Consider the following 13,995-nt stretch of genomic DNA (forward strand, 5'->3'; position numbering starts at 1 on the left):
AGTATTAACCTACAGAATAAGTGTGTAAAAACAAAAGCCTCTGTTCAAAGGTTATGTAAATATACACGTTTTGGAATTAAAAAAAAATCAGCTGCAAAATACAAACTCAAAAGGGACTTTTGAACAACTTGGTTGAAATGAAGATGATACACTACAAAAAACCTACAATTTTTTTACAATTAAACAATGACTCTTTAACTCTGCCTCATTGCCTACAATTAACATCCAAACACCAATGAATGGTGAGTGATTGGTCCTTGCCTACCCCTCTACTTAAGCAATCCCTGCAATACACACTTCACTGATGAACCACCCTAAGCTACTTTTGGATCCTTATTGTGTTATGAACATGAAACTGTAATGCTTTCCTCCACAACACGTCTGGAAAAAGCTATTATTTCCTCATTGTACAACTTAAGCCCCTGGAGTTATATGCACATATTCCAAGTAGTATACAAGAACATGAGAGTTTTCAGAGACTCAATTTCCAGATACAGTAGTTACCCCTCATCCGTGGTTTCGCTTTTCGTGGTTTCAGTCAATGATGGTCTGAAATTATTAAATTGAAAATTCCAGAAATAAACAATCCATGTTTTAAATTGTGTGCCATTTTGAGTGGCAAGAAAATTTCACACTGTCCTACCCTGACCTGTTCAGGATATGAATCATCCCTGTGTCCAGAGTATCAGTGCCATATACGTTACCTGCTCTTTAGTCACTTAGCTGCTTTGTCTGTCACATAGTTGGAAGGTCTGTCACATAGTTGGGAGTAGTAGCCTAATGTTTTATCACATGGAAGCTGCTTTGTCTGTCACATAGTTGGAAGTAGTAGCCTAATGTTACATCACAGTGCCTGCCTACGTCATTCATCTCACTTCACCTCTTCATGTTGTAGGTATTATATCATCTCACATCATCATGAGAAGGGCCAAGTATAGTACAATGAGATATTCCGAGAGGCCACCTTCACATAACTTTTATTATAGAATATCGTTATAATTGTTCTCTGTTATTATTAGTTATTGTTAATCTCTTACTGTGCCTAAACTTAATCATAGGTATGTGTCTGTATAGTAAAAAACACAGCATACACAGGGTTGGGTCTTGGAACGTATCCTTCAAGGGTAAGGAGGTACTACTGTACTCAACTACGATATTCAGTCATATGCCACGTAATGGCATTTTGGCCAAAGACAGACTGCATACACAATGGTAGTCTTACAAGATTATAATGGAGCTTAAAAATTCCTATCGTGTCCTAGTTTTTAATAAAAGGTTTGAAAAGTCAAGAAAAGAAAAACATTTAAAATAAAAAAAACTTATAGACTAAGAATATGAAGAAATAAAATATTTTGTACAATTATATTTTGTGCTTTATGCTATCTGTTACCACAATGGTCAAAAAGTTAAAAAATTTAAGATGTTTGTAAGTTTAAAAGTTACAGTAAGCTAAGGTTAATTTATTATTGAAGAAAGTATTTTTTAATCAATTTAATGCAGCCTAAGTATAGAGTGTTTATAAAGTCTACAGTAGTAAAATGTCCTAGGTCTTCATGCTGACTGACTACTCACTCACTGATTCACTCACAGCAACCCCCAGTCCTGCTGGCTCCCATTCATAGTAAGCACCCTCCACAGGTGTACCACTTTTTATCTTTTATATCCTATTTTTACTGAACCTTTTCTATGTTTAGATACACAAATACTTACCATTGTGTTACAGATGCCTACAGTATTCAATACAGTAATATGCGATACAGGTCTATAGCCTAGGAAAAATATATAGCTTAGGTGTGTAGTAGTTACACTATCTAGCTTTGTGTTAAGTATACTTTGTGATGTTTGCACAATGATAAAATCACCTAATGATGCATTTCTCAAAATGTTATCTCCATTTATAAGCAATTGGATGACTATATACGCGCATTTCTAAAACTCACCTGTCTGAAAAACCCGATGTCTCTGAGAAGGTTGAGGTACCACTTTTTCCCTTTCCCTTCATCACTTCCTTTCTTCCACTTTATAAAAGAAAGGCGTTCCCGTGCCCCAATCTTAAACCTTGCACTGATCCAAAGAATAAAAACTTTAGGGTATCAAATATTTTTAAATAAAAACAAATAAACTGGTGGAGCCTTAACTAAGAGATAATTAATTCCTTCAATAAAGGGACCATAAACACCCAAATTCATCTCTTTAAAAAGATATACTTCCAATAAAATTTTACTTTTGGTTAATAATTATCAAAATTGGTAATCTATATTGTTTTAATCAATCATATAGTACTAATAATTGAATTGAAAATTCAATCCATAAAGAAGTTTTAACACTTGGAGGCTAGCTGGGCGCGGTGGCTCACGCCTGTAATCCCAGCACTTTGGGAGGCTGAGGCGGGTGGATCACGAGGTCAGGAGATCGAGACCACGGTGAAACCCCGTCTCTACTAAAAAAATACAAAAAAATTAGCCGGGCGTGGTGGCGGGCGCCTGTAGTCCCAGCTACTCGGAGAGGCTGAGGCAGGAGAATGGCGTGAACCCGGGAGGCGGAGCTTGCAGTGAGCCGAGATTGCACCACTGCACTCCAGCCTGGGTGACAGAGCAAGACTCCGTCTCAAAAAAAAAAAAAAAAAAAAAAAAACAACAACAACAAAAAAAAAAACACTTGGAGGCTTATGACAGAAAACAGCAATTTAAACACATTTTTTGACACAGAAGGGTATGACAGAGTGATCAGTAAAAGAGCTTTTCAAGCATAAAATTAAATTACATTAGGAGAAATTCTGTAGGAGAAATAAAATGGAAATCAATTCAAGAGGAAAAAGCAGCTATATGGAATGTCTAGCAGTTAAAGAGGAGTTTGTTCATATTTTTCTAAAACATGGATGACGTGATTATCAAATCACTATAGTATTTAAACTATATTAGATACACTTAAAAGAGTGATATAGCATTTTTATTTTTAAAATGTCAATATTCCCAATATGGTCCGAAATTATATTCTTCGCATTTGTTTAAGTTTATAATAAAAACTTTTAGATATCAATTTAAAAATACACAGAAAATCAGATTTTCATTTTAGAAGGATCATTAGCAGCAATGTGGAGAATAAACCGAAGACAAACTAGGAGGCCATTTGGGAGACTTCTTACAATCCAGACAAGAAGGCATTAGGGCCCAACCTAGGGAAATGGAATGGTAAAAATAGAACACATCCAGGATACAGTAAAGATGCATAATCATAACAGATAAAGAAGAGAGGATGGATTCAAGAGATTTTAAAGAAATGTTTTGAATGTGTAACTATGAGGAAGATGAAGAAGTCTGTAATTGACTCAGGTTTCTGGCAGGTTTAAATAAAGAGGCCACTCCCTAAAATTGGTAATATTGCAGGTTTGGGGTAAAAGTTGAGTTCAGTTTTGGGTATTTGAGTTTGAGATGCTTGTGGGATTGACTGTCTAGGTGATAATCAGCCCACACAGCTTTTATAGGAATGAAACTCAGGTACAGGAAGTCTTCCAATAACATAATTTTGTCCAATGTTATTTCCTCATACTGTTCGTGAGGAAAAAATCAATTCCTGTTTGAGGCCATTGGCTGTGTGGAGTTTGTACACGCTCTCCCCATGTTCATAGAGATCTTCTCCAGGTACTCTGGTTTCCTCCCACATGCCAAAGATGTGTATGTTAGGTTCACTGGTGTGTCTACATGGTCCCAGTAGACAATGGGTGTGTGTGAGTGCTTCCTGTGATGAAATAGCGTCTGGTCTAGAGCTGGTTTCCACCTTGTACCATGAGCTGCCAGGATAGGCTCCAGGCACCCACAGGCCTGAGCTGGAATAAGTGTGTCAGAAAATGAATGAATACAAATAATTGTAAAATAAAAATGGGTGAACTTTACAATAATCATACAAATGAATGACAATAAACGATGTGGTATGAAAGGGCTCAGTGAATTGCCATATTTGTGATTGTTTTTGAACTGGGTGGTGGTAGGAGGTGCTCCTTCCAATTTTCACTTTGCAAACATTTACTCCTTGATTTAGCCCACCACCACTATGACCGAGGTCACTCACTGATACACCAAAACTTGGATAATTATCTCACTTGTTTTTATTAATCTTTCTCAAATATATGTATAGCACATAATTATTTCAACATTTAATATTAAAAGTGCTTTGAGTCTTTCTTTAGAAGTTCGGTGGTGTTTGTGTGACCAAACTATGCCACTGGAACTTAATTCTTATTTATATCAAGTAGCCTATGGTAGAGTTGGTTTAGTTATACGTTGTTTTGCCTAAAGTCACAGTTTCCGAGAGCCTATCTAGACATTAAGTGAGGACTTACTATATAAGAAATAGAAGGTTGTATGTACGTAGATGTGGAAGAAGCCCTGGTTATGGCTGTGATCATCCAAAGGAGTAGGCAGAAGAAGAAAAGGGGTCAAGGATGGAACACCAACACTGAAGAGGAAAGGAGATGATTCTATAGATTTCAGTGGGTAACATATAATAATGAATGAATTTCAGTGTCTATTACGTAACAACGAATGAGTACTTGTGAATAGGAAAGAGGGAAGGGAAAGGTAAACACATGGATAATTAGGAGAAAATCTGTCACAAAATAGAGGCTGAACAGCTCCCCCAGGACACACATATAGTAAGGTGTGGAGGTATAATAAAACCCAGGCAGTTTATCTTCAAAGACAGAGCTCTTAGCCACTGTGCGTACTGTCACTCTTAAACAGAGGACAAAGAAGTTACTCAAACAAGGTCCCAGAAGGGACAGAAAGAGGAGCATTTAAGTATAATTACAAAGATTATCTAAGAGGGAAATAAATAAGGATGGTATAAAGTTTCAGACTGCTAGCAGGAAGCTGCGGGACTACTTCTCAGTCTCTTTCTCAATATCATTTTCCTAGACTCATCCCTGAATATAAAAATTCCCTTCTCAGGTTCGTTTTCCACATGGTTTCAAGGGGAAAAAGAACCTCTGGCTATAGTCGACCTTCACATGAGTGAGATTTTATTTCTGTCCAAGGTTAGTCTGGGTAGTTAGCTCCCTTATCAGAAACTTACCAAAAAGTTTAAGTTGATGACATCCAAATCTAACCTCAAATCTCTTATTGCCAAAGTTTCAGCGTAAGAAAATAAGTTAGAGTTCTACATATTAACACGGGAATACGTTCAACTTATATCATTAAGTGAAAAAACAGACATTTTGATCCGATTTCTGAAAACAATAGATATTACCTCTAGCGTCAAAAACATCTGGAATAATATACTTCAGTCTATTAACAGGGGTCATCTCTGGCGGATGTGGTTACAGGCATCTTTCACTCTATAATTTAAATTTTTATGGCCATGTAGGAAACGGGGAAAAAAAGATTTTGATCCTGTTAAAAGCAGATATATCCTGTCTTCTCTGCTTGACTGAGTTCCTTAACAGCGGGTCATATTCACTGGTATATACCTATAGCAAATAGCTGGGCTCACAAGATTCTACAACAGACGAATGAATTAATCAATGATTATGAGTTTTGACCATCTCAAATAACTGTTGAGAGAAACATATACACACAAATGTATGCATTTTCCTGTTAACGCGCAATGGAGATGTAAGTTGTAAGGGGCCTTGGAAGGCAGTTATTTCGACGTCCCTGCCTACGTGACGATTTTAAAAGCCCGATTACGATTACAAGTGTCCCGAGGCGATGAAAGTACAGCTTTCTTCAGTAGTCCCCGCTAACACTAATTTACCCTTGCCATGGGAGAACTCAGAAGCTGAGTTCAGAATTGGAGTCGGCCCTGGTCGGAGGTGGCGTGTGTTTCGGGGGAGACGAATTCCGCCAGCTCCGAGCAGCGGTTGGGACCGTTACTCACCATTTCTCAGGACGCCAAGCTGGGGCTGGCGGAGCACCGAATTGAAGAGCATCAGGGCCGGAGGAAAAGGCTCAGCTGAGAGAAAAGTCGTAGAAATGCCTCCAAGTTCAGCAAAAATCGCAGCTTGCGCCTCTCACAACACAAATCGTTATCGCCTCCAACTCCCGCCACTGTAAGCCCCGGCCGCCAAACTCCGCGCCAAACTGACGTCACGCTCTCTGATTGGCTTCCGAGCGACGTCCGGGCGCCTCACAGTCATTTCCCCCTTAGGATCCCCGCCTCCTTTTCTCCCAGCCGCGGGAACCTGGAGTCCAAGAGCTCCTTGAGCGCCTGCGCAGAGGGCAGCAGAGGCGCAGACAAACCGCGGGGTGGCCAGGGCGCATGCGTAACAGGGCTTGACAGCGCGCGGAAGAAAAACCAGCAAGAAGGCGGCAGAAGAAGATGGCGGTCCTGGGGTAGAGTTTGCAATCTTTCTGACTAGGCTAGTCGAGTAACTATTCGGGTCATGGCGTCAAACTCAACTAAGTCTTTCCTGGCAGATGCCGGCTATGGCGAACAGGAACTGGATGCCAACTCTGCCCTTATGGAATTGGACAAAGGTATTCGAAAGAGCGGGCTGAATGGGTGAAACGGGCGTGGGGGGAAGTGGCGCCACCAGGTGGTGGTAGCTTCGGGAGAAGACGGATAGGCGCATGCGCATATCTTCGCTGGGTGGGGAGCGCCTGTGCTTTTGCTGGGGCGTGGGCTTTGACCCCTTCGGGAGGTTGCGGGAAATTTGCAGGATTGTCTGACTGGCCTTATACCGGCTAAACAAGTAGCGAGCTCTAGTGAGAGGCCCGTTTTGACCACTTGAGGGAGCAGTCCCCCGATTTTCTATGCAGTGACAGTGGGTAGTTTCTAAGAAACACTACAAAGAAATTGTGAAATTGGTTTTCAGTCTGTTCAGTTGAGACCAGGTATTCATGAAATGTGCTGAATAGTAATCTTGCACCGACTTGACAGCGATTCATTTGATTTCCATAGCTCTGTTACCTGCGGGTTACAAGGCAGGCTAAACCTGGCCAAGACCATACAAAAAGCAAGGGCCCTGCTCATTCTCTGCCGACAAGTTCCAGGAGTTCTGTTTCCGTACAAGGGAGCAGCTTGGTGTGGAAGGAGCTTTGGGGTTACACTGAGTTAAATTACAGTGCCGCTAATCTTATGATTAACTTCATCTAGCCTCGGTTTGTCGTCTGCAAAGTGGGTACAGTACCATTGAGCCGGCAGAATTGTATTAAGTGACTTAATAGTATGCAAAAGAAGCATTTAGTAAATGCTGAAGAGATATACCTCCCTTCTTAGATATGGATATGGGAGGCAAGGTCGGAAATTTGTCAGTAAAGAACTCGACTAGTAATATGAAACCTTTGTTTCATATTAAGGATTTTTATTGTACGGGAAACATTTCGGCAGCTGGTATACAATTAAATCTTGATTAATTGTAGCCAATATATAATGTTGGAGAACTGGACTAGAACTCAGAAGGATCTCTCTTTAAGTCCCCTTTGAGCCACTTCCCAGTTTTCTGAGTTGGACATGTCTATTAACTTTTTTGGGACTCTTTTTCTGTTTATTTTTTAAATTGTTAATATTTTTAGTGGGTTAGTCTAAATAAGAGTTTCTCAGGCTCTTAAAAAAGCTTTTACCTTCTTTTGATAAACACAAAAATTTCACAACCCCCTAATGGGATATTCCTTTGGTTGAGTCTCAATATCTTTAGTGCACCCCCATCAACCAAGAAAATTATGTTGAACTTTTCTTTCTCTTACCAAATCTTTAGGGTTTTTCTCCTCTGAAAAATAAAACTATAATATTAAATGTGTTTTTCTTTTCTTTTTTTTTTGGAGACAGTGTTGCTCTGTTGCCCAGGCTAGAGTGCAGTGGCACCATCTCGGCTCACTGCAACCTCGGCCTCCCGGGTTCAAACGATTCTCCTGCCTCAGCCTCCCGAGTAGCTGGAATTACAGGCGTCCGCCACCACGCCCGGCTAATTTTTGTATTTTTAGTATAGACGGGGTTTCACCATGTTGGCCAGGCTGGTCTCCACCTCCTGACCTCCGGTGATCCATCCGCCTTGGCCTTCCAAAGTGCTTGGATTTACAGGCATGAGCCATCGCGCCCGGCCTTAAATGTGTTTTTCAAACACTTTCTTCCTCATTCTGATACATTTCTTTCTTATTCCTCAGTGAAAGTTACAGGTCAGGATAACATCTAATATCCCTACGAGTTCTAAGGACATTTTCTACCATTCTGGTCCAGCTGAGCTTGTCCCATGCTGACAGTAGGATAGTGGTTGTGGAACAGGGATAAAGATGGGGCACTGAAGAGGAGTTTAGAATTGTTTAATTCCTCAAATTTTGCAGTTGTAAGAAAAAAACCCACAATTTTTCCTTTTTAAAGAAGAGTTGAAATGAAAATATTTTATATCTGTAAGAAAGAAATAGGTGTCAATCTTAGACATAGAGTAAGTGATCATTTTCACTCCTCCCAGCAATGCCTGGCGTATTTTACAGATGAATCTCAGGTTCAGAAGGATGACTTGTTCTTTTTCATCTCATCTATAGTACCTTTTAAAGCTGTTAGGAAATTAAGTTATAGAAATAGCCAGTTTCATTTTGAATATAGTTGAGTATTTTAAATATTGAGTCATTTCATCTTGTACCTGTTAAAGTATTTCTGTTTTGTGAGCTAAAGGTCAGAAGGCTACAAGTTCCAACTCTTTTTTCGTTCCCAAACTCCAAGGAATACTGTTTCTGAAATATCTCCCCCACCTCAGCGTACACACACAGACACATGACTTATTTGATCAGGCTTTGTACTAGGAACATGGCAGTTAATGAAATAAAACAAAACTCCTGCCCCTATAGAGCTTACATTCTAGACAGCAGATGCAGACACTCAGCAAATATAGCAAACGTGACAGTTAGTGATACATATTATAAAGGAAAACGAAGCAATGAAAGGGACTGGAGAAAACCGATCTGGGGCTGGAGCTGATTTCTTATTTTATGAAGGATAGTTAAGAAAGACCTCCTCAATCAAGTGGAGGAACAACAAGTACAAAGGCCCTGAGGTAGAAGCCTCCTTTGCGTGCAGTTATCTGGAGCAAAGTAAGAGGCAATGAGTATAGAAAGATAACCAGAGTCAGTCGGGCACAGTGGTTCACGCCTGTAATCCCAGCACTTTGGGAGGCTGAGGCGGGCGGATCACGAAGTCAGGAGATCGAGACCATCCTGGCTAACATGGTGAAACCTTGTCTCTACCAAACAAAATACAAAAAATTAGCCGGGCCTGGTGGTGGGTGCCTGTAGTTCCAGCTACTCGTGAGGCTGAGGCAGGAGAATGGTGTGAACCCGGGAGGCAGAGCTTCCAGTGAGCCAAGATCACACCACCGCACTCCAGCCTGGGCAACAGAGCAAGACTCTGTCTCAAAAAGAAAAAAAAAAAAAAGAAAGATAACCAGAGTCCCGTTCAGGTAGGGCCATGCAAGCCATCAAAAGGACTGGCTTTCATTCTGAATGAGAAAGGAAGCCATGGAGGATTTTCAGCAGGTGTGTGACATGATCTGACTTTCCTTTGAAAAGTATCAGTCTGGCTACTGTGTTGAGAATAGACTGAAGTGGGGAGGGTCAGGGACCCAAGTAGGGAGACCAATGAGGAGGCAACTATAACAATCCAGGGAAAAGAAAATAGTGGCTTAGACCAAGGTGGTGACACTGAAAATGTGTGAAGTCCTGAGATTCTGGATATACTTTCATTTTTTTTTTTTTTTTTGAGACAGAGTCTGGCTGTGTCCCCCAGGCTGGAGTGCAGTGGCACCATCTCGGCTCACTGCAAGCTCCGCCTCCCGGGTTCACGCCATTCTCCTGCCTCAGCCTCCCGAGTAGCTGGGACTACAGGTGCCTGCCACCACACCCTGCTAATTTTTTTTTGTATTTTTAGTAGAGACAGGGTTTCACTATATTGGCCAGGATGGTCTGGAACTCCTGACCTCGTGATCCGCCCACCTCGGCCTCCCAAAGTGCTAGGATTACAGGCTTGAGCCACCGCGCCCGGCTTCTGGATATACTTTCAAGGCAGAGCCAACAAGATTTGCTAATGGATTAGATGAGGATATAGGAGTAAGTGGTCAAGAAAACTTAGAGGTTTTTGGTCTGAGCTACTCGGAGGATGTATGTATTGTTGTTTACTGAAATCAAATCAGTTTGGGTCATGTTAAATTTGAGATGTCTCTTAAGACATCCAAATGGAGATGAGTAGGCAGTTAGGCATAAGATGTAACCTTTGAACGCTATTTTAAAGAAATATTTTGTGGCACTGGTGTCCTTAGAAACACACTTGGGAAATGCTGCCATTCGTAACCTGTTATATATTTATAACTGCTGTACTTTATTCTGAGCCTTTTGAGCAAGCATTGGCAGTAAGCTGATTGTTTCTGATCTCTATAGGAATAAGTGAATACTATTTTGAAGCTGACTCAATTCCATTACTTTAGGATGTAGTTAATAACAGGAAAATCATCCTTCATATGATAGCCGTTCATTTACTCAACAGCTATTTACTGACCACCTGCATTGTCTCAGGCTCTGTACTCAGACTAGGGGCTATATTGGCAAACAAGACATCTTTAAGGAGCTTGCATACAAATATAAGGAGATGGACAATGCTAGATCAAATGTGGCACCGTTAGTCAGGACAAGAAGTTGGATTTTGTGCAGAGTGCAATGGGAAGGCATTGAAAGTTGTAGGCTAATGGCCATGCTAACTGAGCTTCTGTAAGACTGAGCATACACAAGCAGAATTAAGTGTCATAATCAAATACATTACAGCTTATGTTTACCTGACACATTTCATGATAAAATCATTACTATACATAATTGGCAATATAAAGGATGCATCTCACAAAAATTAGTGTAACTTTTTCACTAATATAATTTCTTAGTCTAAACATTTTTAGATCAACTGATGGAAAGTTATCCTGATGATTTGAGAAAACTTATGCAAGATCTCCTTCCCCCTGGGAAGAGAGGAGTCTCTTAAATGACATTATTCAGCCTATCTGCCTTCTGCAATGTTGACCTTGGAAAGGATGAGGTGAAAGCAATGGGGAAGAGAGCGGTGACTCATTCCCTTTCTTGCAGCTGATGTAATGGGAAGGAAGGAAATATAGAGGATAGATTTGTTCCTAAAGGTGCTGGTGAACGTAATGCTGTGTGAAAAAGCTTGATGGTGTGCTTAATGAAAAATTTAGTTATGAAATAGAGAAATGATGTGAATCAGGACCTGTCTCTACACTCTAATTTCCCCCTTAGACGCTGTCACCTCACCTGTATTCCAAAATACCTGAATTCTCAGACCATCAAAAAAGATTGTCAAAAAAGACCACAGATTGCTTTTACATTATTGATATGGCTCAGATGTCATTGGTGTTTCAGTAAACAAATATGAGGCCTTTGGGGAAATATCTTCATAGGCCCTCCTCAAGAGAAAGGCCTCAGCAGCCAGATTTGTTCCAGGTGACTAATTCCATACCGTAACTGATTGATTCAGAAGTAGGCATGTGACCCGCACTGACTCAGATTCTTTCTCCCTGAGAATCTCTGCTGCCAGACCACACTTAGTCTGAGAGTGTTAAGAAGCAGACCTATAAAATCATGTAGAATTAGGCTGGGCGCAGTGGCTCACACCTGTCATCCTAGCACTTTGGGAGGCCGAGGCGGGCGGATCACCTGAGGTCAGGAGTTCGAGACCAGCCTGCCCAAGATGGTGAAATCCCATCTCTACTAAAAATACAAAAATTAGCCAGGGGTGGTGGCAGGCACCTGTAATCCCAGCTACTCAGGAGGGTGAGACAGGAGAGTCACTTGAACCCAGGAGGCAGAGGTTGCAGTAAGCTGAGATCACGCCATTGCACTCCAGCCTAGGCGACAAGAATGAAACTCCATCTCAAAAAAAAAAAAAAAAACATGTAGAATTGAAGCTAAGGTGAGACTCTGGGCAACTTAATGCAACATAAAAACCAGCAGCCTGGTTGGTAATTCCTTGATGGGCTATGAACTAATCCAAAAATTCAAGTTTTTACTGAAACCCACAGACTCATTCTTACATATAACTAAGATTTACTGTCTTGGAATTTGCAAAGTGGGTTATTAAATATTCCTAGAAGTTGGTATTCATAAACTCAAATTTGTTTAGAATTCTAGATTAGTATTCTCATGTGCATACTAGATGACGTTGCATACATCTTGCCATGTACATTTACAGACATTTTCTGAAATTTGGGGGATGGTTGCTGCCTTACTAATGCATCATTAGTTTTCACTGTCATTTTGCTTGTTTCTATTTCTGCTTTTTAAGTATAAAAATTGGCTTTGCCATCAATTTTTTAAGCTGTGGGTTTTATGCTTGTGTTCATATTTCTACCCGTGTCCCCCCACACACCTTTTATTAATATATAGATTTTAAGGTATGTTTGTGTTATGGTTCAATTTTGAATCATCCTCATCTCTTAGCTAAAGCAAATGCATGTCACAAATTCTCCTAAATTGTGTTTGGTAATGCTTTATTTGTGGTGTTCTTTGTAGTGGATGTTAGTTATGTTGATGGTTGCTTAATATATTTTGAACACTCTTTTTGTGCTTAAGGAATGTCCCATATCATGAACCTTGTCTTACCAAGGTAGAAGCAAAAACTTACTTCCTAGTTTCCCTTGAAAGAGTGCGGGATCTGACTTAGGCTCTGCCAGTCAGACACACTTCCTTCACACTGTCTGATTTAGAAGTTAGAGATGCAAGAAGGAAGAGTTGAAGTGCCCACTCACAGTTCTGCCATGGCAGCAGCAGTATTTCTAGTGTACAGTAGCAACAACAATGGCTACGATATTCCTAGATGACAGCAGAGCTAATTGTTACATCTGGTGTTTCCTATCAAAGACAGGGTTCCTCCATCCAGTTGGTTAGGTAGTGTGGTATTAGGTGTTCCTTGAAATTTAGCCTTAAAAATGTTTCTTAAGCTTTTAATAAACTCATTTTCTGCCTCATAAGCCAGAGTTAGCTTCTGTTGCTTGCAGCTAAGAACTGCTGATAGATGCTACTTGGAGATTTGTGCTGTTTTGAAAACTTGATTAATGTATATCCCAAACCCCAAGTTTACCATAATTTATGGTATTCCCCTAATCTCCTAGAATTCGTCGCCTCAGAATTCCACCATTTAATCACTAATTTAAATGTCTCATTCTTGAATCTTAATCTCTTTCTTTCTAGTTGCTTGCTAGAGATGCATTTTAGCATAGTGGTTAGCACTATAGCCTCTGGAGCCACATTGCCAGAATTTGAATCCCAACTCTGTCATTTGTTAGCATTGTTGTTTCTTACGCAAATTGCTTAACTCGTCTGTGCCTGTTTCCTCACTTTTCAAATGGGGAAAATAATGGTACCTAATTTATGTGATTTTTAGTGAGACTTTAATACATGTAAAGTGCTTAAAGTGACTGCCACAGAATAAGCACTAAATGTGTATCATCATTATCATTATGATTAACTGCTATTTTGGCTAGTCTTTATTTTCATTCAGACCTCGGTATTTCACTTCTATACATTTCTGTACCTGTTTTACTTCTTTGTTCAGCTTAGATTTCATGGTCCCTCATTTTATTAACTTCATTTGCTTTCTTACCAGTACTTTAAATTCACATCCAAGGTTCCATTCTACTCACGTATCCCCAAAGGCAGTCAAAAATTGCTGCAGAAAGTCATACAATGGGGTACATGGCTATCATCATAAATGGGAGCCAAATCCACACTGACCTTCAACACGGACCTGCAGTACTGTAATGTTTCTGCAGTACTACTATGTTTCTTTGGTCAGACGCTTCTACCTTCTTCAGTAAGATTTCAGATCTTTTACTTTTCTAAAACCAGAGATCCTGGGGTTTTATGTGAAGTGTGATTTGTAAAACTTGACAGTGTGTTCAAAACCTTTAAACACATTGTGCCTGTCAGATAAAAGCATTCTGAGGACCAAATTTAGCAGCCTAGTAGTTTTCTAACTCCAGTATAATCAGTGTGGGCAGGCTAGTCAAAT

General features: G+C 40.2%; 2 protein-coding genes across 9 annotated transcripts in view; one reads left to right on the forward strand and one right to left on the reverse strand.

Moving 5' to 3' along the window:
• Positions 1 to 6,199, reverse strand: part of DTL (denticleless E3 ubiquitin protein ligase homolog) — a 68,473-nt gene extending 62,274 nt beyond the window's left edge. Inside the window, exon 1 of one of the 2 annotated variants that reach the window (XM_055234969.2) lies at positions 5,875 to 6,199. In XM_055234969.2, coding sequence (XP_055090944.1) covers positions 5,875 to 5,926 — 52 coding nt within the window. In that variant the 5' untranslated portion in view covers positions 5,927 to 6,199. The remainder of the gene's footprint in view (positions 1 to 5,874) is intronic. The other variant, XM_055234970.2, reaches the window with a different exon arrangement.
• The window catches only part of INTS7 (integrator complex subunit 7), a 101,389-nt gene continuing 93,587 nt past the window's right edge, over positions 6,194 to 13,995 (forward strand). For 2 of the 7 annotated variants that reach the window (XM_063613113.1, XM_063613114.1), the window contains exon 1: positions 6,260 to 6,473. In XM_063613113.1, the coding sequence (XP_063469183.1) occupies positions 6,380 to 6,473 (94 nt within the window). In that variant the 5' untranslated portion in view covers positions 6,260 to 6,379. Of the gene's footprint in view, positions 6,474 to 13,995 lie in introns of all 7 variants that reach the window. The other 5 variants (XM_055234966.2, XM_055234963.2, XM_055234964.2 and 2 more) reach the window with 5 other exon arrangements.

The sequence above is a fragment of the Symphalangus syndactylus genome, chromosome 19 (genome assembly GCF_028878055.3).
Source record: "Symphalangus syndactylus isolate Jambi chromosome 19, NHGRI_mSymSyn1-v2.1_pri, whole genome shotgun sequence".
NCBI lineage: Eukaryota > Metazoa > Chordata > Mammalia > Primates > Hylobatidae > Symphalangus > Symphalangus syndactylus.